Here is a 27,005-nt window from a genome sequence, read left to right as displayed (position 1 = left end):
GGAAATGTCTTTTCCAAGGTGTGGTTTCCCATTGAAATTTGGAATATGTACAAACTTAAACTTAAACATTTGTGGTTTTTCCTAAGATTAGATTCAATCTCTACCTACCCTGGAAATGGTCAGGGTTTACTCCAACAAAGGCTAGATCAATTCCCATTCTGGGATTGGAAGCAACACCCTTTCAGCATTGGAATGGTAAAGGACAATGCACCCCAGATGTACTAGGGATGTAAAGAAAGAAGTTTCTCTCAAGGAAAAAATGTTTTCCCTAAAGAGAAACGATTTATACAGCAGTCTCTATTTCTTGCTTGTTGAGTGTTATTCTATGTGGATCTCCATGCGGGAAATAGAAGTACCTGGGACATGTCACATGACATTACCAGTAGTATGTTGAGAAACTTTTACCTGGCACAGCTTTCCAGGAATACTTATATATAAATAGGAAAGTATGCTCAGGTAGAGGTGTACATATCTGTCTGTACTTTTACATTTATTGTCCAAATTTGTCTCCTTTGATTGTAGTGGGTAGCTAGTTTTAGTTATTTATTCTATCCTCTCTTAATAAAATAAAATGTAAAAAACTGAAGTTACTTTTATCTAACACATTAGTATGTTTAAACCTCTTTCAAGTTGATCACAATTATGTTTACTAGTTCATGCCTATTTTACTGAGACATCTTTCTGCCACATTCAGTCCATCTCTCTGCCCCATAAACAAGGAGAAGAGAAATTATCGCATTGTCAGATCTTTAATTGTTTTGCCGATTTAGCAAACACAGCTGTTTTTCCACATTTGATACTAACTTCTTACAGTGTGTGATAAAGATTTAATAACTCAGAGGTATATAAACATCTAGAAATTTCCAAGAATCTCTTTTCGAAATACAGTTGGAAGCACAAAGCACTTTAACAAGAGCTTTAACAAATTCTTGGCTGAGGTACATGTTTGGATAATACAAAGCTGACTCTTTCGAAATGTCTCCAAAATCCAGGTCAATTTGCAGCCCACTTTCCCGTGCTCTGGAAAATATAAGGCCATTATAGCCACTGAATCTAACATTTCATCAACCAGTTCACAAAACAATGTAAAGCTCAAAACCTCTTGCTAAGTTTCCACGAACAAATTTTGCTCTACAACTTTAAATCAACTCAAGTGTAATACGTCCATAGATGCTCATCCTTAAAAGAAACCCCAGGTTTAATGAATCCACCAACATAGTGCACAGCTTGGTCCAACAGCCTATTCCCTCTGTTCAGTAGGTTGCCTCCCTCATTCTACATAAGAATCATGGGAAAGAGAAAACTGAAAGCAGAAGTTGTCTCTCAGCAGTCCAAAGGGAAACAAACCCAAAAAGTAAACAAAATGTATAGTTGTTACTAACACAAAGAACAAAACAATGGAAGATAATTTTTACCTTACTAGCACCTTATAACTTAATACCATTACGCACCACAAACATTACAAACACATTACGTCATTACATAATCTTTGAAGCTCGAAGGTTTACTTCTATAATATGAGCTATTAGTATCAGCCACAAATCTGGGAATAGTAATATTATTGTAAGAACTGTTTCTATCACAGTACTTTAGTGAATCTGACTGAGGTGCTGGAATTCAAGATTATCCACCTAGTGAACTACAATCAGACCAGCACTTTGCCAAACATTTTAGTTATCTTTATTGTTTCTCTTTGGTTCCATGTAGCTTGATTGTACCTTAGGTGTCCAACTTGGTCTTTTTTACAAACACCAACTCCTCTACACTCCCTTCTATGTCACATAGTCTATGTTTGAGATCAAATCCCCTCTTATAGTTTCTTTGGTAATAGCCCACCATACATGAGCAATAACTCCCTCCTTCCACATCACTCTTATATTTCAACTACAATTGGTTGAGTTTCAATCCTGTGAACCTGCCTTTAAGACATTGTTGGAAGATTTGCAATAAGCCCACGGTTTGACTCACAGTACATCTTTGAATGGTCCCATCCTCTTTAATGCACACCCCCTAATCAAACAATTCATACTTTCTACAAGACAACTTGCTTGAGGAGAATACAAAGCAGTGTGATACGGTGTGATGGCGAGATCATCTCACAATTCTTGCATCTCGCAAGACTGGACATCATTAGCTGCTATTGTGGTCTTAAATATTTCCTCACATGCAAACACACTTTTCAAATATGTAAGCACACTCCTGCTGGTTATCAAACTCACACAACAAGCAGTGGCCCATTTTAAAGCAAAGTCTGTTAATACCAAAATAAATCTTTCTCCAAGTGGCAACAACTCAAATTTATCAATTATGTCCAACCCCAGTTTGTTCCAGAGTTCACCTGGAACCTCCAACGGGACAGTTCTCACATACCTAGATTTGTCAATACTTGCACATTACAGACAGTCTCTGAGAACTAACTCAGTTTGTCTGTCCAGATGTGGCCACCAATACGTCTCTCAGAAACTGGCTTTAGTTTTCCCCAAATGCTCCTTATAAGCAAAATGTATGATTTGTCTCCACAGTGCAACTGGGAGAATTAACGGTTTCCTCTGGTACAATTCGACGTCCAATATGTTCAATTCCTCCCTCAAATTCAGGAAGGCTTTGGCCTCCTCAGACATTAATGTAATTTTGGGCAATCCTGTGACCACAAAGAGCAACACTTTATTTTTCACATCATCATGTGCTGCGGCTAATTTCCATTATGACTTATTAACAGAAGATACCATGACCTACATCTCAGGCAAATCAGTATCAGACAAAACTGATCTGTTGACAGGGAACCTGTATAGACAGTCAGCTGGAACATTCATTGCTCATAGAATATATGCTACGTAAAATTTAAGTTCCACCATAATTCCACCAATCATTTGATACATGGACTGGTGTTGTCAATATTCCTGCACACTAACGATTGGACCAAAGGTCTGCGATCATTCTCGATTAACACTTCAAACCCCACAGAAAAAAAAACTTAAAGTGATGTTCAGCCCACATGCAAGCTTAATCACCGAATACCACTATTCATCTACATTGAGTGATCTCAAGGCAAATACAACCACTCTTGCTTCACCATGTACCACTTGAGACAAAACTGCACCCAGAACTTTTAAGCTAGTTTCAGTGGTCAGAATACTTTTTTAATTACAGAAAAATGCCCCAATGTAGGCATATTTGCAATCTCATTCTTTATACTTGCATAAGCTTCTTCACAATCCTTATTCCATTCAAAACTCCATGCGAGCCAAAAACACGGAAGCCAACCTTTCTGAAGCTTGTATTTCTTCAATTATCCCCATTTGCAATAACCTGTTTAATTCCTCCTGCAACAGTTACAACATGAGTTTGGGTACCCTTCTTACTTTGTGCACAACAGGCCTAGCAATTTTTAAAGATGCTCCTATGCTGAATTCTTTTAGCAACACAAGCAAATCCTTGAACTCTTTAACACAATCTCAACAATCCCTTTATAATCACCAATGGTGGCAACCAAAAGTACTTGATCTGGAGAATTGGGATTAAGGGAATCCCTAAATCTCTTTGGTGACAGTACCTAGGCAAATTGTCACCATGTTTGGATACATAAACAGTACATACAGTCTCACTTCTCTTCAATTTAAAATCCATCACTAGATAACCAATAAAATTAATCTCTTCAACCACCATATACTTCTGGGTTCATGTCTAGTGGTAACTGAGATATATTTTCACATCCAAAAATGTCTTTCCAATTCGTATAGCCCACCAGATAAAATGGCATACCAGAATGTGCCAAAAACACTAGTTTTTCTCCACCCATCTCCACCAGGCACCCTTACATGGTAATGCACCCCACTCCATCAATCTTTCCATCCATTTGTTTAACTCCCTTTATAAAAGGTGTTACCCGAAGAACAGCACTTTGGTTAATCTCAGGCACATTAGTTATATACTTTGCTGTTTTTACATATGGAAGTAAATTATCCCCTTTTCCCACAATGTCTGTATGTGACACTCTAAGCATAAGAATTGGGACTATTGAAGGGGCGATTGGGACTGCCAAATTTAAAGCTTTTACATTTAGACTCCTTACCCATATTAGGATGGGCTTTGAAATACTCTGTCAGTTTCTTCTGCATAGTTGACTTGTTATTGTCAAGATTATCTCTGTACCAGTCCGAGCTATTAACCCTTTCAAGATTGTGTGTTATTGTGCTAAACATTTCCTTGATCTAACTATAAGTATGGTCCATCCCTTTCACAATGTCCACAGTTTCTTTAAGAGAGGGAATTTAACCCAACAGTTTTTCTTGGACTCTGATTTCGTTGGTTCATCGCACCAATTGAGCTCTGATCAGAGAATCCTTTGCATCTACAAGCTCACACATTCTGGCAAAGCTTTTTAGAGATACCACAAAGTTTCTAAACATGTCTCATTTGGGTAGAGCCCTTGTGAAATATTCCTCTCATTCCATGACTACATTTATGTTCGAATCATATCCTTGTTGCCAAAAATATAATTCCCAGGATGCATAACTTTAAAAGAAACTCCGTTTATTAAATCAACTCACACATTACACTGCTGGGTATGAAAGTCTCCCCCCTCACTTCAGTTGTTCATAACCCACATTCTACATAAGCATCATGGGAAAGAGAATATGGAAAACAGACCTCTAAGATTACCGCACAGTGTCAACATCCAGTTTCCATTTAAAAGTGGTATTTAAGAGCATCTCCTGGTTATACATCAATTGTAAATTTGGCTTTTTTGCCCGTTATCATTCCGAATGTGTGTGATCCTATTGTAAGTTAGAAAGACCTTTACACTCTTTAAGCTTCAGATGATCAAAGAATTGTGTTGCAATGCATTGATCAGAAGGAAAACCTATCAATTGAACCACAGGATGCTCCTTAGCATCCAGGCAAGCATAGTGTTTTTTTTTGTGGTCAGATTAACGTGACCAAAGGCTCCATAGCACTTGAGTGCCTAAATTTGCGGAACAATTGCAGATAGATGTGAAAAAGCCAGCTCCCATTCAACTTTATATAGTAAAGTTTTGTTGACCGCTAATCTATATTAATATATTAAAGAGAGAGCCCAAACCTTTGAGGCGGGTAATCTCAGGAACCACAGCACCAATCACAACACCCAATACAGAATTGGAAAGGACAGTTGCAGCAAATGGACATAGGCTATACAGCTGCCCACCATATACATTAGAAACGTAAAAGAACCTTACCGGCAAAGTAGTCCCTTGTGGGCGTGGGCGTTCTACTGGGGGCGTTGTGCTGGGGGCGTGTGCATATAGCAATGGGCGCGGCAATCCGACATTAAAACGGCATTCCGAAAAACAAAGGGGCATATTACCAAGGGCATTATCGCTGCATTAGCGGGACTTTTTCCCGATAATTTTATCGCCCTATTACCAAGCTGTCGCTAACACCAGTTAGCGACAGCTTGTAGGCGATAGCGGGCATTTAGGGGCCCACTTTGCATGTCAGCGATAATTATCGCTAATGACATGCAAAGTGGGAGTGCCAAGATGTTAGCGACTGAAAACAGTCGCTAACATCTCTAACTCCTATTAACAACTTTTGGAAATATTCACGCTAAGATCGAATATCTCCAAAAGCTAACGCCTGCTAAAAGCAGTTCTTAGCCATGTTATCCAATGGAAGGTGGATAACATGGCTAAGAGCATTGTCACGATAATGCATGGATATCGCTGATTTTTCAGCGATATTCATGCATTTTGCAGGATTTTTACCGCTTTTGAGATAAACCTTGATAATATCAAGGTATCTCAGCGGTAAAAATCCTCGGTGCTCGGCGATATTTTTTTCCCGCTAACCAAGCAATAACGATAATTATCGCTATTCTTGGGAATATGCCCCAAAGCCTTCACACTACTTCCTTGTGGGCATGTGCGTTCTGCCGTGGGCATGGCCATACAGCGATGGACAAGGCATTCGTGGAAAAACAAAGACTTCACACTACTTCCTTGTGGGTGTGTGCGTTCTGCCGGGGACGTGGGCATACAGCGATGAGCAAGGCATTTGCGCGGCATTTGTGGAAAATGGGCTGAAAATGGCCCGCAAATCCTGGATGCGTTCTGGAGCCGCCACACACCATAACATATGGCTACGGTGCTCAGGCGGGGGCTGAGGAGAGTCAGCGTACCAACGGGGATAAAAAAAAAACAGGCTGCTCTTTCACACACGCGCAGCATCGCGTTCACGCTCTAACTCACTGAACTCTCAAGAGGCTGAGGAGAGTCAGCATAATAGCGGGGATACCGGGACACTGTTGGGACGGGCTGCTAGTCAGGGTATATGTGTGCAACACAGGAGAACACATAATAGAGAAGGGCTTTTAGACAGTAAGAGGTTTCATCTTCCTTTGAAGATCAGATTCCCACTATTCCCACTTGACAAACACAAGTTTCAGTAGCTTCTCAGTTATGAAGCACATTTATGGCACTCCCTAAAGCACTGTGGAAGCCAGCGGACCACGCAGTCTTCAGCAAAAAAGTTCAACAAATTTCTCTTACTTTTTATCAATTGAAAAAAAGTATATCTAACATTACCTGATGTCATAGAAGCCATTGATTTCCTAGGGTTTAACAATCTGCACATTCTTTGATATTGCTGTTTTGCAATAAAGTTATTCTGAGATATGCGTCCCCTATAATTTCCACATTACAAGTATCTGTAGCCCTATAGAGGTCACTAATTGAAACCTCTACAGTGGTTACGTGAGAAGAAAGAAGCCCATCTCTAAATCATCCCTCTACACTAGTATGAACATATCATGTCATGTTTCAAAACTGAAAACGTCCACATTTCATTGACTTCTCATAAAAAGGAAAAACAAATACATGTAAATCAAGAACTGTCCATAATGTTTTTTTAAAAAATAATAGTTATAAAATGAAAGCAGGTTATCACTGTTAAGATCAGATTCACGATTTCTGCAACACATTAAAGTATTTCATAAGTTATATGTTTTCATTATTCCCACTAAACCAACGGCAAGAATACAAAATGCACTTGCGGCCACATGCATCAAGGTATTTAGGAATCGCAAACGGTGCAATTCAGTAAAATCGGCCGTTTGCGATTCCTAAATATCTTTTTAGTATGCATCAATCATTTTTGGACAAATCGCTATTTTTAGCGATTTCCAAAAATGCGATTGCTTCTAAGGAATCGCAAATTTGCGATTCCTTAAAAGCAATGCATGATTGTTTTTAAAATTGCGAGTTTGCAATTAGGGGGGGCAAATTACCACGAGGGTGAACCTTGTGGTAATTTGCGAAAAATAATTAAAATGCTCAAATTAGCATGTTAAACACTGTCATGTTACAGACACACATGTCCTTGTGTGTGAAACATCCACTTCAAAATACATTTCAGGGGTGCACCCATGGAATGCATTAACATTTTGCGAATTCTAATTTGCGATTTTGCAATTCCCATTGATTCCTATGGGAAATGCGAAATCGCAAATTAGAATTTGCATAATATTTGCGATTCGGTAAAAATTGCGATTTTTACTGAATCGCAAATATTATGCGAATAAACTGTTGCATCCCATTTTGCGATTCCTTATTTGCGATTCCCTAATTTTCGCAAATAAGGAATCGCAAAACCATACATTGATGCATGTGGGGGCTGGTGTTTTCTACACGCAATTTTGGCTGAACAAAGATGCACAAATTCAAATCTATGGAATTATAACAGACAAAAAATTTGTTTTCGCCTCTCCTGATAATAATTTGTACAAACTTTAACAAATTGAACTTCATTATTCATCCAAATTTAGAATCACAAACATACACTAAACTTTCATTATGTTTGCAACTTGCTCTAAAAGGTTTACAAATGTTCCTGAAAATGTTAATTAGCCCACAGACTAATGAACATTTGATCTGCCCTATGTAAGGCTTTTCTTCAAAAGGGTATCAATAAAGAATTGTTGCTGTGCTATGAGTTCAATCTTTCACATGTGGGTGTGAACAAAAGGCGAAATTGGCAAACATTTAAAAATATCATCACATGTTCGATGTTTTGTCTTTTTCTGGTTGGTTTTATGTAATAAATGTTATGTGTTGCATATGTTCCTGGATGTCTCAAGAATCCTTCCGTAATACATTCTACTGAACTGGAAATTACCCAACTTTAAAGATACAGGGTGAAATGGCTTTAGAGAGCTAATCTAAGTGAGTGGGCAGAAATAATTTGCTTAAGAAACTTAAACCTTCCAAATTAAGAATCAATTTCCTGCGTCTTGGTTCCTGAAAGTTTGCTTATATAGTATGTTTCATGTTCTATTTCTGAGTTATTGATTGTAAACACATTATATTATTTCTACTTAAGTGTTTTACATTTTGTGATAGGTTGCAGAAACCCTGCAGCACTTAGTGCAGAATAACCAACAGCAGGTACATGCCGATGCTCCAGCCAAATTCCTACAGCTCACCCAGATTCTACGTGCTGCAAGCTATGAAAACATCCAGGCCATATGGAAGCAGTTTGCAGGCAGACCTCAGTACAGGTGATTTGTTTTCAGGATGTTACACAAATGGCTTGTGTCAATTGGTTTGTATCTGTGTAACTCATGGCATTGGTATGTTACCTGCAGGCGCTGGCTTCTGAACGCCATCCCAGCAGTGGGAACCATTGATGCACTGAAGGTTATCAAGCAGAAGATCCACAACGAGGAGCTGAGTCCCTGGGAGGCAGCGCAGGCTGCCACTCTGGCTGTCCAGTTTGCCAAAGCAGATCACCAGACCTTACAAGTAGCTCAGGTAAGAGTAGCACTCTGCATAGGTATTTTAATCAATGAGAATTCCCAAAATACTGCCATTTCTAATTATAACAATAAGCCCTAGCTGCTTGCTACCATTGTCACTTTCAATTCCACACACTTCTGTTTTAAGCTACTTTGCACAACAAAAACATGTTTTGTTTTTTTGGTTCTGTTGTGCTACCCTCTCAATTCTATTACTCACCCATTTCACATTGGTCTCATCAATATTATCTTGGGTGCATAGACTTTACCATATATATCAACAACTAACCCAAAATGTCATTTATTTTGAGTATGTTATTTCAACATCATTTACAAAATGGTTGCTTTGTGGACTAGCAAAATATATACAATACAACTCACTGAGGTATTTTTGAAAATGTAGTAAATATTTCAAGAACATGAGTGGTGTATAAAAAAACATACTCTCTATGCCAAAACATACTCTCTATGCCAATGTTTGACCTCTGTCCGTGACCTTGCAGGATTTAGTGAAAGTGGCAGAACATCAGAAATCCTCTATCATCTATAAGGCTGCGATCCTGGCTTATGGGTCAATGGTGAAAAAGTATTGCGGTGCACACTCCTCTTGTCCTGAGGAAGCCCTATCCGTGAGTAGCATTTTTAACACTGAGAAGGGATATTATATTGCATGGAATATATTTAGTTTTTTAACACAATCAGTGTGCGTTTGCTTCTGATTAATGCATGTGTGTTTAATTATGTGGACACAGTATTTGTGACAATTGTGCTTCCAATATTCCTATAATTACAATCAGGTATGATCTGCCTGTAAGTGCCCATGTGCTACATTTACTTATATCTGTATAGGTGTTATTGATAAAAGAGGGGAACATTACAATTTTACAATAGTGCCCAGGTTAAGATACTTAAAAAAAATTCACATTAGGAAAATGCCTTCTGTGTGCATTCACCATATACACTAGGCACACCTTCAGTCAGTATGTCCCACAGATTAAGTGTGTTCTCTTAATTGATAATATAAAGTAAATGTGTTTGAAGGACAATTTAAATTCATGTACAGCAGTACAGACAATGAGTTCACGTCTCAGAGATGGTGTGTGTGGCCCTCGTAGGAGCTAATATATTAAACACTGGATTTGAACCAAATTCTCATTTAGAGGCTGGTCAGCTCGTCAGCCTCCTCCACCAACGTAGATGGGTGGATTTCAGGTGATGCTCTTGTGTTTCAAGCCTCCATGATGCACGATAGCCAGTGTCAGACGACTCTTCTTCATGCTGACAGTGGATAAGAGTCACTGTCAGCAGTGCGACAGCATTACAATCTCATGCAACCTGTGTCTGGGAAGGGGAAGAAAGAAAGATTCAGAGGGTCTTTGGGAGAGGTGGTAGGAAGCTGGGTATTTTTGTCACAGAAAGTTTCAAAAGAACACAGAAAGGTGCTCAGTGAGCTAATGGTGTACTTATGGCTACTGTCACTGGTATGGAGGCTGCAAGATGAATCCCAAAAAGGCAAACTAAGTCCTATATCTTCAGAAGTTAAGATAAGCAATAGCGTTAGGTGATAGTGAACCATTTATCTCCAGGGCTTACGGATGCTTGCATGAAGTGCTTAATAAATAACAAGTTATTGTTGTAGAATGGAGCAATGAAGAAACAGAGAAATGGAAAGGTGATGAGTCAGGCATGACAGCATTTGCTTTATACATGAGAAGAGTGATGGGGGACATGGTGATTTCGGTGTGATGCTCTCCTGTAGAGCCTGCACAGCTCATCCAAGACCTCAGTTTAGAGGGTTAGAGTCCATCGGGTGGCGATGAATAAAGCAGTCTCAAAAATGAAGTTTGTTATCAATGATTTCCATGAGTTTTGTATTTTTTTTTATGTTACTCAGTATATTTGTCTGATAAACAATGGAATTGTTGACAGCTATCCTTCTTTAATTATCTCTGTATTGCTCCCGTCAAAACTATGAAAAACATGGAAGTTAAACTTTGCTCTAATAACTCAGTCTCCGTTGCTACAACTAAGCACCAAAACAAAGCGCATTCTCTACTCTGCAACATGTCCATAATCTACTCTATATTAAGCTTATCACAAAGATTCCTTCTTATTCATGGTCTAGTCTTATCTATATTACTTTTCTGCCCATCCATTCTCCTCAGCGCTCCACTGAAGACCTTTTCTAAACTATAAGTGGTCCATAGTGGAGTAGAAAGAATACTTTTGACGGAAAAACATGAGCATATCTCACCATACAGACAAAAATCAAAGAGAAAGGAGTAAGAAATGAGAATATGCTAGTGAAAGACTGTCAAAACTATGTTTTGTTTCAGCCCCTGCATGACCTGGCAGCTGAAGCAGCCAACAGTGCCCATGAAGAGGACATGGCGCTGGCTCTGAAAGCCATGGGTAATGCAGGACAACCAGCCAGTATCAAGCGCATCCAGAAGTTCCTTCCAGGATTCTCCTCCAGTGCTTCCCAGCTCCCAGTGAGGATCCAGACTGATGCAGTGATGTCCCTGAGGAACATTGCCAAGGAGGATCCAAAGAGGGTAAGAGAGACGCAGGCAAACTCACCAAATAACCATCCTAAAGTGTATTTATGAAAAAACAAATAAACCTGCAAAATGGGTTTACACCTACGTGTGGCAACTGTTTAACTATATTTTGAAATTAACAAACATTCTGGGAAGAACACTTCGAAAGCTGTGTCAGGATTTACAAAACGTTCAAAAGGCAATGCACGTGAGTGAGTGTGCCCAACCTTCATCTACGATTGTAAAACATTTCTGGAATGCACCTGTTTATCCTTATCTGCCTTTTTAAAAATTCTTCCACATATGGTAGGAGTTTTGAGAAGGTCACTAATAAACACTAGTCCCCGTTTCCTTTATAAACAAACTTTTCTGGTGTGAAGCCTCCTCTTTCAAAATACCACCTCGAGAGATGGTGGTATGCTAAGCAATTTCCATACACCTAAGGCTAGCTCATGCCAGTTGAGGTATGGTTGTGCTAAAAAGTGTGCTAAAGGCATTGAAAATATATGTGCATGGTCACAGTTAGAGCTTTGTTAGTGCTAATCTCACACTGCTATGTACAAATAACCTGCCCGGCAACTCTATTGTAATGGTTTTCATTAATACTCAATAATGCACAGAAACGTCATGACTTGTTGACTTCTCCATTCAGAGATTACACCTGCATGTGTGGAAACAGCATTGTGAATCCACTGCAAGCAATGCATACAGCGTTTATGTACTTATTCTGATTAGCTTTGAGAACAAGACTAACATAGTAAGCTAGACATCAAGATAATGTTGAATAGTAACTTAAATACACATTTTAAGCTACATAACTACCATTTAATAGGTTGAAGCACATCAAAAAATCTAAAGAAGGACTCTTTTCAAATCATTGCTCTACTTGAGACTATTGAAAGGGAGCAATAATACTCTAGCATGCCCATCCATGGTACATCTTGGAAACTGAGGGACAGATTCATAAAGATTGGTGTATGAGTAGGCGTGACTTGCTGTTATAATACTCCTGAGTTACTCACAAATTTGAAGAGTAGGCCAGGAGTGGTCTTGTTCTACACCTGGCAGCTTGCCCCTGTAATTTTGGAGTAAGTGCTAGCATCATGTTTGTGGATTGAGCCCACAATGTGTAGCCGAGTGCTTAGGACTTTGGGCAAACTATAGAAGTTTGACATGCCAAGTTCAAATTACAATTTGTCTGTGTTTATGCAGTACAATGAGAATGCAAGGCTTGGTTATTTAGATGTAGTTTATTGAACGGCATAGGGCCCAGGTTGCAAAGGCTTTGCTATGACTAAGTAGGCCTTATTTGTGCATTACTCCTGCCTTATTCTTGAATTTCAGTGGTCACTATTGAGTAATAAAGTAGTATGTTTCAGCAACGTCTACATGGATCTGGCTAGGGGTAAATCCAGATATTGGAGACTTACTGTTTGCTGCACATCAGCAATATCAAATATTACTGCACTTCCTGAAAAGTGACCTGAACTTTAGACAGTAGACAGTAGTAGAAATAACTAGGTATGCAGATACTACTTTAGTAACTACATACTGTACAGCATCTTCTGGTTATTAAGCTTGATATCAATCCAAATACATAACCATATGCAAAGGTACATTTCCAGCACCTGATACCACTGCATTAACTAGCAGAGTTCATACAGTACAATAGACATATGTTTTCTCTCTGTAGGTTCAGGAGATTCTGCTCCAGATCTTTATGGACCGTCAGGTTCGTACTGAAGTCCGGATGATGGCTGCCATGGTTCTGTTCGAAACCAAGCCTGGTCTCGCCTTAGTGACAACCATCGCCAACATAGCATCCAAGGAGAGCAAAGTTAACCTGCAACTCGCGAGCTTCGTCTATTCACAACTGAAGGCTTTGTCAAGAAACCGAGTCCCATCGCTCCATCAAGTGTAAGTGTCAAAGTACAAGGTTCTTATTGAATGGAGATTTATAATAAAATGTAATCATACTTGTAACAAGATCTCAATGATGACAGGTAACATTATTTCCTTCAGGGCTGCTGCTTCCAGTGTTGCTGTAAAGATATTAAACCCGGCGCTCGACAGAATGAGCTATCGATACAGCAAAGCCTTACACATGGGTTCCTTCCAACGTAAGTCCTTAAAGGGTACTTAAGATCATTTTCAGGTGTTGTGGTTGCTTTCCGTAAACATTTCCAAAGCTGCGATATTTTTTCAAATAGTTCCATTAATAAAAACATTTTATCAGTGGAGTGCAAAACTACACCAACAATTAATGTATAATATGCATCTTAGGAAAGACACATAACCCTTGATTGTCACAACATTCTTTCTGCTAGCTGTCAGAAGGCTGTCATATGTTTACAGACAGAAGTCGTCCTACAATTATGGATGAGCTCCAAACCTTCACTCCTTGCTTGATACAACAACAACACAGCATTAAAGTTTTTTTGCCTTCATAAGCATAGCCAGCAAGCTCCATTTCAATGGGATCTGGATATCAGAGTGATTGTAAATAAGCAAGATTCAGCGAGTCACATTATTGACTCAGAGTGGTCTGGGATGTTCATGAAATTTCCATCCAAATTTTGGCTCCGTAAATAAAGCGGCGTGCAATTTAAAGTGCACGAAAAACCTTAAAAATGTTTACAAAAGTTTGGTTGGATTGTCAGTCAGCAGATTCAGCAAAACCTTTTACAGACACAAACGAGCTGCCTTATATTCTGTCAAACAGGTGGCTTGTATATTGTATCTAGTATGAGGCTACCTCTTGAAATGGTATTAGTATCCTTCATTACTAGTTTCCATAAACCAGCACTAGTGTATTGCAGATAAAATCTGGCATTTACCGAATACTTAGGGTCTCATTTAGAGCCTTTAATACAGCTCACCAACTCTCAGATCAAGGGCTTCATTATCAAAGGTCAGTCAATCAATCAGTATTTGTATAGCCCCGCACTGTCACCCCTAGAGGTATCTAAGCACTGAGGATGCTGTGTCTCAGTCAAAATTCCAGGTCTTGAGTCTCTTTCTGAAGTCTGCCAGGGAAGGTGCTGTTTAGAGGTGGGTGAAATTAAGTCGTGGTCTTGGTGGCTATGTAGGAGAAGGAGGGTCTCCCACTACTGTTGCGATGGATGCAGGGGGTGTGATTGAGGGCATGCGAGGAGAAGCGCAGGTGTCTGGAGGGTTGATGGAATTTCAGTCGATGGTCGATTTAGGAAGGACCTTGATAATGGAGGGCTTTGTAGGCTTGCCTGAGGATCTTGAACTGATACCTCTTCTGGAAGGGGAGCTACTGTAGGTTTCTAAGGTAGGTAATGATGTGTGAAAGTTTGGGTCTGTAAGGAAAACATACACTTTTATCTAACTTTACAATTTTTGGGGTATTCACAAACTAAGTTTAATTTTATTAACAGTAATTCTACAACTTCCGAGACTTAACACCCATTGCAGGGACCCTGCACATAGAAATATAGGCCTGTCCTATCTTTTTATGTGAAGGCTTGTCTGCCTTGACTGCCTAGTTTCAGCAGTCAAAAAATTACTATTAGTAAAATTAAACTCATAGTTTTTGAATACTAAAAAAATTGTAAATTTGGACAAAAGTGTAATTTTACCTTTGTGAATTAGGCTCCAAGACATCATAATGACTGAATAATGCAAGCTGAATGTATCTTTGTCCACTGTAATGCTGAATTTGTTGCCTATGGAAGCTCAAAAATGGGGCTGCTTTGCATGTGGCTTACCTTTCACATGGTGGTCTAGATGTATCATTATTTGATTTCGCAGATGCAGGAAGACAACTTGCTGCGCTTTTTTGGGTCAAATGGGAAGAGCAGGAAAGTGCCATCTGTACCAACATAAAGCACATCTCTGCTCCCTTTCTGCAATGGCGCACTATATGCTGCCAAGGACCAATGTAGGCCCCCTTGTGCCATGGTGCTAGACTGCTTGCATTACAGATTGGATTGTGTCTTTGCTGGAAGGGAGACTTTCCTACACAAAAACAATCCTGAGAGTTGTTTTACTCTTTCTATTTACATAGCATTTCGATGCATTCCTAGGTTTACCTGTCTTGGTAAATCTGAGAATATGCCAAAATAATGGATGGGTGCATGGAAACACCAAGTTACACGTATATAATGCATTCCCAGCACAGAAACTTGCACTTCCTTGCATTATTTTATTTTCAAAACAATGTGTGGCCACGCAAGATGGTCTTCGTGGTTTGCTAAATCTGACTTAAGGATTGTGTGCCCTTGTGTCATGACGCAAGGGCAATGCAATACTTTGATAAATCAGGCCCTTTGTTTTTATGCCCATACATTGTCCTCTTTTTTAATGGGGAGGTTGCCATACACATACACCTTACACTATCCCTATAATATGCTCTGCCTCACAAACCTATGACAGCCAAGAAAAGAGAATAGGCGGCAAACGCTCTCCCTTGAACAAAAATAGTCCCCTTGAATGATCAACCTTTGTTCATCAGATGGTTGCCTTTCCTTCACTACAAAACCCCGCCTGGCCCCCATTGACCTAATCTGGATATAAGGATTTTGGCCATTTCACGCTTTCTGTTAAAGATGTTGACTTACTTAGAAGGAATAGCTGAGATTCCTGGACCCCAGCCCTAATAGCATACCAATACCAGTTATCAAATCTGTTCCGAAAATGTGGGGCTATGTCTTAGTGCTACTTTTTAATCAAACCACTTTAAATGGTCATGTTCCAGCAAATTGGAAAGGCTCTTACCTTCAACCGATATATAAGAAAGTCCCAGGATCAGAACCTAGCAGTTATCGGTGTATTGCTTTGTTAAATGCTGATGGTAATATATTAGCCAAGCACCTCCATTTATTTCTTTTTGCTTCTGCCAAGGCAGATGATTGTCTTCTGGTTAATCAAACTGGCTTTAGATCTAAGTATGCCACCATCTCTTATTTATGTGTTTTAACTACCATAATTCATGGTGCACTAAAATTAAAAAGAACTCATTTATTTGTCTGTTTTGTGGACAGTTCTACTGCTGTTGATAAGGTTTTAAGACAGGTAATGGAAAATTTTATTTTAGTGCGGAAAAGATGGTGCTCTTTTGCATTTTTTAATTTATCTCCATACGGATACCTAGATCCAAGTGAAGCCAACTAGAGCCCAAGGTCTGACAACAAAGATTAAAACTAATAACAGGTTCAAACAAGGTTGCACACTGTCACCTTTGATACTTGCACTTTATATTTCTGACCTAACCTCAATACTTAATCCGTTCAGCGGGGAACATCCAAAATTTGGCAATAAGAAAATTCCACATGTTATTTATGCGGACAATCTTGTTTATATCCCAACAACCAAGATTGGCCTCCTAAAACAGGTAAAAGGATTAGGAGAGTGCAGCACCAAAAATGGTTTGCTAATTAATATTATGCAAACTAAAATAATGTAATTTGGTAAACCTAAGTCAAGATTCACCTGACAAAGTTAAGATACACCTAGCAACTGGATAAGGAAATTGAACAGATCAGGGAATATACTAATTTAGGATGGACTATGACAATAAACTTGCAATGCCGTTACAATTGAAAGAGATCAGGAATAGGCATAAATCCAGTGGCAGCTCCTCCACTAAGGCAGAGGAGCGTCACCCCACTGAACAAAAGTAAAAATAAAATGTTAATACCTACTGTTATTATCATTTTATTTTTCCTATAGCTATCCATTGCTCCCGGCAAGGCAGGGCTGGCTGAGCAAGGAGAGGAGTGGTTTACACGACCGCTTGGCTGGCCCACTTGGGCCGGCCAAACAGTTCAAGCTCACTTTGCATGTTCCTACCAGGCTGCATTACACAGCCTGGCGAGGAACATACAAAGCCTCCCTGTCCCCGTCTGAGTGCCGATTCCCTGCACTCAGACCAATCACAACGCTGCATTCCATGGACTGGGAGCTGGGTGCTTTCTGCTGCTAGGCGGGAGTCTGCATGAAGATGAAGGAGGATCCAGCAATGGAACGGTTGGCCGGCCGGTGGGCAGGGCATTCCAGGTAAAAAATGTCATTGCTCTGTCCTTCGACCCCCATCCTCTCTCTGCACTATACCGCCCGGGACTCGTAGCAACAGGTACTGCTTAAATCTACTGTTATAGCAATTGCACACTATGCACATTTATTTGGGGCGAATGCTATGGAGCCAACGTTAACAATGCTAACAGCAAAAATGTAGCCATTCATTACACGTGTGGCAAAAGATTAAATAAACAAACCATGGGGGCTTTAAATATTGCTTTTATTCAAATTTTACAAAATATTTTTAACTTAAGGACTTCAACCGCACATGCTATGATCTGATTGGAATGTGTTCTTTACGCAGCTTAATATATGAAACAACATAAACTTATATCATTATTAATGTGACTGTCAACAATTATATTTGCACAATCTAAATGGATTATTCATAGAAGATCTGATATAATACCCAGGAAACAAACTGATTGCGATGGTTGTGGAGTTACAATCTCTACCTCGAAATCAACTGCTTCCCACAGTAAAAATCTTAGCTGCAGTTCCTAAAATGACCTGTATACTAATAATCAAAAAGAAGATGTAAGTGGTGTCATATGAAAGCGACTTACTTGCTTAGACAACATTATACATTCACAACTGTCATCAACAAGGGCAACCGTACTTAGATTCCAACTGAAATATATGGTCAGAAAAAGCTATTTACGTTTCAGGCTTTTTAATATTCTGGTATTGCAATTTGAGGGATCATGGAACAAGATCAGGGCTAACAATAGACAATGCTGCTTGTGTCATTTATTTCCAACAGATTCTTTACCTTTTCCCCTCAGTATTGAGCTTGAGAAATTAATTTCTGAATCAAATCTTTCTACAAGAAAAGACGCTACAACGTTTTGTTTTCTTGGGAGATCCAATAAATCCATTGGGTGTTTATCTACATTTGTTTTCATTGGTAGAGCTGAGTCTGTAAGGCCAGTTCAAATAACTCGTTTTAGGGGCTTTATACATAACATTAAGAACATGGATTTTATTTGTGATTGATGAATGATTGATATTCATTTTTATGTTATTGGAATTATGAGGCTGTTTTTATTATGAAAGATATTGTATTGATTTTTATATACATTATGCAATAAAATCGTATCTTCCTAAATGTAATTGGAATTATGAGGTTGTTTTTATTATTTAAGATAGTATATAGATTTTTATATACATTATGCAATAAAATCATATCTTCCTAAAAAAGCAAATAAAGGAATTCTGATGTGGTGTGCTTAGCTTTAAGAGCCAATAAGTCACAGCATGGCAGATGATTCTTAAACTAAATAATATCCTACAGTGATTAAGATGATAATGAAACTGCCTGACTTAAATGCAAAAAGAAGGAAAGAATTACCAAGAGCATCATTCCACTTCAATGGTATTATTTTAGCAGATTATTGATATCAGAGTTCAGTCCTTCTTATCTTTTCTGTTACAAACTCATCACAGTTCATAAGCTGCAACATTGAAACTGCACTCTTGGCTACATTATCTAATGGAGGCACCAACGAGAGCAACTCATTTCATGTAAGCACCAAACATGATTTTGGTAGCACAAGAAACATCTAGACAGTGACATGAGGTTTTTAATAGGAGTTTACCCAGACTCATAACAGTCGCTTGATTCGAATGGGATACATTCAACAGAATGAAGCATGTTACAGTGTACAGTGGTGTGACCATGGATATAAACGTGTTTCTACTTGTAATACTTCCTTGACTATTGACATGCTCATAATTTGTAAATTTGCTGTACATGGTCTTGGACACATTCCTGAAACAACAATATGGCTGTTCAGCACATAAGGATAAGCTGGCTTTCACCAGACTCATATAAGCAATAATCACGAATACACACAAAGGCAAGCCTGACCTAGAAATTTCCTTACTTTGCACAACAGAAAATAAAAATCCACTCACTAAACGTTCTCTCTTATTATTTTATATATGACATGTTCAAAACCATTTATCCATAATGGTGCAACATTGCATCTTTAATTGCAAGTGTATTAGAAACTTAGAATTGTAGGCTTTGTCTTGAGTTGTCATGAGCATGTAGGAGTACCATAACAAAGTGCCAGGAAGATCAACCATCTATGCAACTTTTTTCAACAAAACACATTTTTATTTCTGTGTTTATAGATGCACTAATGGCTGGAGCAACTGCAGATGTCTTTATCATGAACAGCGCTAACACAATGTTCCCTGTGTTACTGCTGGCCAAAACCCGAGGGTACATCACTGGTGTAGAGGCTGATATTCTAGAGGTAAATACTATTAGGCTGTCATAGTCAAAGACCACTCTTCTAGACCAGTAACAAACAAATGGATACATTGCAGTAGTTTTAACTGAGGTGGAGGAAGATACAGTAAATCATGTATCAGGAAATGCAGTTGAGCATTGCAAACCAAAATACAACTTACAAGATCACACCTCCTCTCCTGTGCAAGACACTGTGCAGACATAATTATTTGAATATATATTGTTTAAAAAATCAGTGATAAAATTTTTTACTGATTTACTGGATCATCATCACACCAAGACTCATATTTAAGTATTTGTCACTAGATTGCTGTCAGAGCAGAAGGCCTGGAACAAACTCTCAAGAAACAGAATATCCCATTTGCAGAATACCCAATGCGCAAAAAAATCCTTCAGATTGCAAAAACGGTAAGGTAATTCCTTTACATTTTTTTAATTGATTATTTACACAATGCATTTTATTGCAGGGGTTCCGTAATGACCATTGCATTTTGCTAGTCGAAACTTACTTCTATTGAATTTCTAATACAGTGTCTCTAATTTTACCATTTCAAACTGTCACTGGACCTCCGAACACGAGGCTCCCTAGGATTCTCTTGCTAATGTTTTCAAAGTGACTTTTTGAAATTCACTGATTTATGGTTGACGAGGTGTACATCCACCATCAGCCTGAAAGCCGTCAGTAGAAACACAGCTACTATGTCATTGTATGTTGATGTCATTCTGCTTGCAATAATCCCTTGTCTGGTGCATTTTGCTGCATCTGCAGGGAACCAGCAGATTTTAAAATACTGTAAATCTTTGTGTCTTTGTCTCATGGAGCAATCAATTAGTGTTTTACAATTTCCAATGAAAGTAAAATGTTCCTCAAAGGCAATAGCAAATCCATGTTTAATAGTCTGATTTGTGTTATTTGAAATTCCCACTTATTTCGTCTGAACTTTGTGCCTTCCAGAGTTACATAGACTGGCTAATTTCTCTGTTCCTTGTTACAATGTGATCAAATTATTTATGTGTAATTACAAAGTGCTCCATCTGCGGTGATAGTTAAACAGGTGGTTTCCATTTACACAAAGGAGGTGCAACAGTCCTGCGGCAGAAGTGGAGAGGTTACCACTCGCTACTAAAAATAGAGCAGTTGCACAGTGCACAGGGACAATTAGAGAACCACTTTGTATTAAGCACTCCTCAGTGACGGATATCATATGAGTCCACATATGTACTCTAGTCTGAATTCTTGTGGGATTCCATTTGAATATTGGCAAAACCCATGTGCAAATGCACTAAATTGGAGCCCACATGCTCATTTTGTGAGCAAGCTTGCAATAAAGGGGTTAGTTAAAGCAATCAGAAGATATCCCCACAGTAGTATAATGTACCATTCATCTTCTAATATAGCATTATAACCCGCTTAAAGGCCCAAGCCGAAGGCGAGGGACTTAGCAAAGGGGCAGGACTTTAATAGCCGGTACAGTCCAGCTACGAAGGTCTTAAAGGCTATTCGAACATTCTGCCACTAGTGGGCAGAATGTTCCAACCAATAAAACAAAGGCCTCTCGGAGTTCGAGGGGTTTAAATTCCCTCAGGCTCCGAGAGGCCTTTGAAAAAAACAGTGGAATTTTGCTTTGCAGGCCTTTACTGGCCTGTAAAAGAAGAGAGCACTCCATTTCCTGCAATGGAGCTCCCAACATTGAAATGTCCTAATAAGTGATATATTATACAGGTGGTTAGTGCACTTTACAAAATGTATGTGGTGGCACTGCATTCTCTCTCACTAACGTTCACTCCCTCTCTTTCTCCCTCTCTTTCTCTCTCACTTCTAGCTCTCACAACAAGGGATCCTCAAAACCCCATTGACAGAGCACCATTTGATATTGCCATTTTCTCTTAGTGACAACACTGGAGCTTTTTCCTATCACTTAGGGAACTTAGTTCAACAAAGAACTTTGATTTTATAAAGCTGTTGCCTAATTCTAACAACTTGTGTCCTCTGTTTTCCAGTTGCTGGGCTTTAAGGCGCTTCCTGCAGATTCCCCACTAATCTCAGCTTACATCAAGCTGTTTGGTCAGGAGATGGCTTTTGTTGACATTGACAAGGAGTTTATTCAGACCGCCATTACGGTAACCACTGCTCTATTTCCTAATATTATTGTTCTCTTCAGCAGCAGTACTTCACATTCATTGACCCTCTGGTTCATTTATTTTACCACAGGCGCTCAAAGAACCAGCAGCAAGGCACAGTATGGTGAAAACAGTTATCAACAAACTTCTTAATGGTGTTACTCGGCAATATGCCCAACCGATTTTGGCAGCTGAGGTTCGACAGATTGTTCCCACCTGTGTTGGTCTGCCCATGGAATTAAGCATATATTCTGCTGCTGTGGCAAACGCTGCCGTCAACAGTATGTTTCTTTCCTATTTAATCAAAAAATGTTAATATTCTTGAAGGATGACCAGAACAAAAACACATGTTGAGCAGAGAAATATATGAAGATTCCATATAATCTTTTTGCTATTTTTGTGCTTCTTTTGCAGCTGATGTGAAGGTTTCTCCTTCTCCATCTTCGGATTTCAGCCTTGCGCAGCTTCTGGAATCTAATATCCAAGTTCACGCAGATGTTTCTCCAAGGTAAGATTAAAATGCACAATAAATAATCCAGTAAAATAGAGCAGTCAATTGAGTGAGAAACTAGCACTATTTACACCCAAGATTAATGTTTCTGAAAATTATGGAGCTGAATGTAAGATAAAGTGAATTAATCCCAGAGATTTGTGGTAAGTACTTAAAGGGTTAGAAATAACATTTAGTGCCTCATTTACGAGTTTCTGGTGCAGGGGAGCACAAAAAGTAATTTTGCTGTGCTGGCCTCTGTCAAAATAGCTCATCATGTCCATTCGCCCAGCATTGCCACACAATTCTGTACCTACCGCCAATGCAGGCACCCTTGCACTGTGGTTGGCACACCCGTCAGCCCAAAAGCAATACATGGAGGCATTTACCTTGTTCTATATGTGCTGCAGAATTCAGCATGCAAGGAAAGAGGAAAAAAGTTTTGAAATAAAAAAGTCTCCCCATTCTGCCTGGGTGGCTTTGCGTTAACTCATAGGTATGATTGAGACGCCTGCACCAGTAAAGCGTCCCAAAAAAGTGATGCTCCTGTGGTGCAGGTATCTTGTTAATGGCCTCCCTAGTCTTTGGGAAAGTTAGGGATAAGAAAATATTGCATCTAGGAGACAGTTATTATCAGACGCCTTAGCTGAATGTGAGTCCCCTAGTAGTCAGTGGGTGGATGAGACTTCTCTCCAGCCAGTAATAAGTATTGCACTTGAGTTATCAAATAAGTATAGATATCAGTGACTAGCCAAGCACTATCTCTTCCAGCAATACTAATACCCTATAGTGACATTAAATGTAGAAAGATTATGATAAATAGAGAATCTCATTAGTATTCAATAAAAAGGTCAATTTGATAAATTCACAGACCCAGGGTTCCCAAATCTTCATTGTTCTTTTATTCAAGATTTTAAGTATTTCTAATTCCAACGGTGTATTTAAGTATCACGTAACACAGACAAAATTACTGCCAACCCCTTTTTCAAGGAGGCCTGCCTCCTCAGAGCTTCTCAAAAATATCTATTGCCAACTTTCAGTAATATCATTGATGAGTAACATTCTTTGTTTAATCTAAGTAATTTCAATATCATGCACCCATATTACGATTTCACATGTTCGCAGCTGCTTGAATTAGATAGCAAAAATCAAATTTCCAAATGTCTTCCAATCCTATTCAGTTTTTGTATGACTGCCTGTAAATTTTGCATCTTCACTTAACTAGAGCCATAACTAAGAGGAACTGAGGAAGCTGATCTATAGGAAACTGGTGTTGGCTGACATTTTAATGTTATATCGCACTTGAATAAACTGTTGTGATAAGAACTTCTTGAAATCTTGAATTTAAGAACAAAGATCATTTTAAATCTGTAAGTTTGTCCTCTATTTGAGTGATCGCCCCAACCTGACAAAAACGTGTTAGTTAGGTAGTGGGAGAGGAATATGTGATGTTACAACGCAATCATTTAAATCGCGGTACGTTACATCACGGTTATTACAACGCAAGTTGTTACAGCGACTTGCGCTAGAGGCGCTGGACTTAGGAATCGTATGATTTACTATTCCAACTCAAGTGTGTGTTACAGTAGGGAAGGTGTTGGAATAGTAACTCATACTACTCCTTGTAGAGCGCCATCCAGCGCAAGTCGTTAAAATGACTTGCGTTGTAATGACCGCAATGTAAATGTATCATTGTGTAACGACCGCGTTGTAAAGGTGCTAAGGGATATTTACAAGCACAGGTAAAGTCACCCTGCATGACGTAACCTGTGCTTGTAAATATTACCCCTCTTCAAGCAACACATTGTGTGTTAAGTGTGGGACATTGGTGTTGCTGTGGGTGTTCCCACGCAACACCCATGTCCACTGATGCACTTCCAGATTTACGAAAAATCATAAACCTGGAAATGAGTCAGTTTGCTGCACCACCATAGGGGTGACGTAGCCGAGCGAAACGAGGAGAAATGATTTTCCTCTTTCAATACATTCTACAGCACGAATTGAAAGAGGAAAATGCCTGCAGTGATTGCTTTTGTGCAGGAAGGAGCCCCTTCCTTCACAAAAGCAATCTCCCCATGCCTCAGGCATCCTTGAACCATGGTGCAAGGGTGCCTGCGCTGGCGCATGGCAGCTGTTTGTGCGCCAGCGCATGGGAGAGCACAGGAATGCGACATATCATTGTAGATATGTAGCATTCCTGTGATCTGAAAGTGCTGCAGCGTGGCACAGCTAAAGGGCTTGCGGTGCCACTCTGCGGCACTTTCTTGTAAATCTGCCCCCTAGTGTCTTTCACATTCCCCTTTCTGATTGACAGAGCAACTAATTTCACAGCCTCTGCAACACCTGTAACATAGTCCTAACTATATTTTTAAGCAAATATTGCAAGTCACATGTAACATTGTAAACAAAATTGCATTAAGGGCTGGTGGGTGTATGTAGCTAAAGACTTCCTCAGTGACTTGCAATATGAATTGAGTGTACACGTGTGATCATGGTATCCAATATATATCAACAGAAATACATTAAAACTTGGTAGTGGTGATCTGAGTTACAGTAGATAGAAATCTGTAATATGACCCAAATCCTGGAGTGAATGTTGATCACAAATGATGAGCAGGAATTCTAGCAAAGGAGATGGCAGCACTACAAGCAATGGTGAAAAGGAGACATTTGATGACAGGTGATGTGATTTTGTACATCAAAGTTTGGCCTGGCTGCTGTGGAACTGACGTTTCCTGAGTTCTTTGAAAAATAAATTCAGTAAGGTGCGAATTTCAATGGAATGTCAGTATAGAACCTTGGAGCATATTTGTAGGATCCTTGTTGTGAAGTGCTTTTCTTTTTAAAGTTCTTGGTTCCACTTGGGTAGGGACCTTTGACACCGGGAAATGTGCTTACTGTGTGCTAGACATCAGTACTGTCAATTACAAGGCTATTTTCTTTGATTTTGCAGCATTCTAAAACCATGATTTATTAAAGTTGCACATTTCCCGTTACTTGACATTTTGTTATAATGTTGTTTCAAAGTGTCCAATTACTTTAGATACTTGTAATGGATGATTGTAATTGAGGCCAAGTTTTTTAGATAATTGTCCAATTCTTTGTGACGAACCCAAGGTTCCATACTTGAATTGTCTCGGTAGCTTGCATGTGCTCTATTTTAGAGGAAAAGTTCAAATGCCTACAAAAACAAGTATGTACAAACACATCTAGAGTCTTTAAGATGTTTACAGACTTATGGGTGTCTTATAACACAGAATGGTGGTAACTGCTCTCATACAATGTGTGAGGTTTGTAAAGGGTAGCACAGGTAAGGCTCAGGATCAGTCATGACAGAGAACAGATAAAGAGCAGTTGGTAAATTAATGTACAATTTTACACTATGTATACATTAGGATGTATTTTTCCTTTCCATTGCAGTACTTTACCCATACACTTTTGACATTATCTTGCCGTTCAATCCTAAGAAGCAGGTTTGAAAGCCAACATAATATTTCTAAATTTCGGGGTCACCGGTCTACCCTCCTGCATGTCCCCTAGTCATGTTGCTGTTCACTTATATCAGAGGTAAAATTCCTTTTTGCGCTAATATCATAAATAAATGCACATTGGCTCTCTTTTGCCTGGCTTTCCCTTTCAATCTCCAGTGTAACACATAATGCCCCAACAAAACAGAAGTTACATGGTCTCCCGGGGCATGGTAGGTGAGAGTTTTCTAGTGTGTTCATACACATCAGCAAAACCACTTTCAGGTGCGCTCGGTGTCTTTTCCAACATTTTTGTGTTATTGATAATATATAGTATGCTTTTTTAATTTCTCATTCAGTATCTTCAAGCACACAGTGGCAACTATGGGTATCAACACCCACCTCATCCAGGCAGGAATAGAGTTTCACGCCAAGGTCCGTGCAAATGCGCCAATGAAATTCACAGCCAAGATTGACATGAAAGCCATGAACATCAAGGTTGAGACAACACCATGCCAGCAGGAGAATGAACTCTTAGTTACAAGGTATTGCATGTGTTTGGTTTCTCTCTGATATCTATTGTGCTTTTTTTAAAGCACACACTCTGATTCTGTTTTCTTTAAAACTATAAATTCAGCAGTAATAGCTATTTTGAAAATTGACAGGATTTCAACATTCACAAACTTGTGAATGTATGTGTCATCTTTGATATTGCAAAAGGTTAAAAGAACTCTAATGATTGTTATAATTATATCACAAGTTTAGAAAGATCTGAATTGTTCAAAATCTCTCTATAAGGAAGACTTTGAAGGTTTTACAACACGATCTTGCACTCATGGCTGGCGCCCACATGAGCACATGGACTAAGATGTAATTACAATACTAGGTGCACTGAGGGGAGAATCTTCTAAATTAAACAATGCAAAGCTGAAGAAAATGCACTGGAAAGTCGGGGAACAACGGTCTATGCCAGCCACGGTTTGCTCTCTGCTACTCTGTTGTGTTTAGTGCAGCTACTAACATTCCAATGTTTAAATGCTATTTATAAACCGAAAACAGGCACAAGTCACTAAACACACAGCAAACATCAGTGTTCAGACTGATATCCTTTACCCTATGATGAGAATAGAAGCAGTCCATCAATCAGGCTTAAGAGCTGTGAAACGAGTACTAAAATGTGTGCAATTGTCGCACATTCATAAACAGCTTTAGTTGCTACCAGACAAGGCGTTGATAAAGTTAAAATCAGGGCCCTTGAAACCTAGAATGATGTAAGCAATCTGCTGAATATTTTACCCTGGTGAGGCGC

The 27,005-nt window shown here is 39.1% G+C and overlaps 1 protein-coding gene across 1 annotated transcript in view; it reads left to right on the top strand.

The window, feature by feature from the left end:
* The window catches only part of LOC147747530 (vitellogenin-A2-like), a 66,110-nt gene that overhangs the window by 7,414 nt on the left and 31,691 nt on the right, over positions 1-27,005 (top strand). The window contains exons 8-19 of the mRNA XM_086953996.1: positions 8,379-8,536; positions 8,624-8,789; positions 9,277-9,402; positions 11,110-11,328; positions 13,007-13,230; positions 13,336-13,433; positions 19,498-19,622; positions 19,925-20,026; positions 21,620-21,739; positions 21,831-22,020; positions 22,154-22,247; positions 26,056-26,241. Of these exons, the coding sequence (XP_086810122.1) occupies positions 8,379-8,536; positions 8,624-8,789; positions 9,277-9,402; positions 11,110-11,328; positions 13,007-13,230; positions 13,336-13,433; positions 19,498-19,622; positions 19,925-20,026; positions 21,620-21,739; positions 21,831-22,020; positions 22,154-22,247; positions 26,056-26,241 (1,808 nt within the window). The remainder of the gene's footprint in view (positions 1-8,378; positions 8,537-8,623; positions 8,790-9,276; positions 9,403-11,109; positions 11,329-13,006; positions 13,231-13,335; positions 13,434-19,497; positions 19,623-19,924; positions 20,027-21,619; positions 21,740-21,830; positions 22,021-22,153; positions 22,248-26,055; positions 26,242-27,005) is intronic.

This window comes from Lissotriton vulgaris, chromosome 1_1 (genome assembly GCF_964263255.1).
Source record: "Lissotriton vulgaris chromosome 1_1, aLisVul1.2, whole genome shotgun sequence".
NCBI classification, from domain to species: Eukaryota; Metazoa; Chordata; class Amphibia; order Caudata; family Salamandridae; genus Lissotriton; species Lissotriton vulgaris.
The sequence above is the reverse complement of the archived record's forward strand: the minus strand, read 5'-3'. Positions and strand labels throughout refer to the sequence as shown.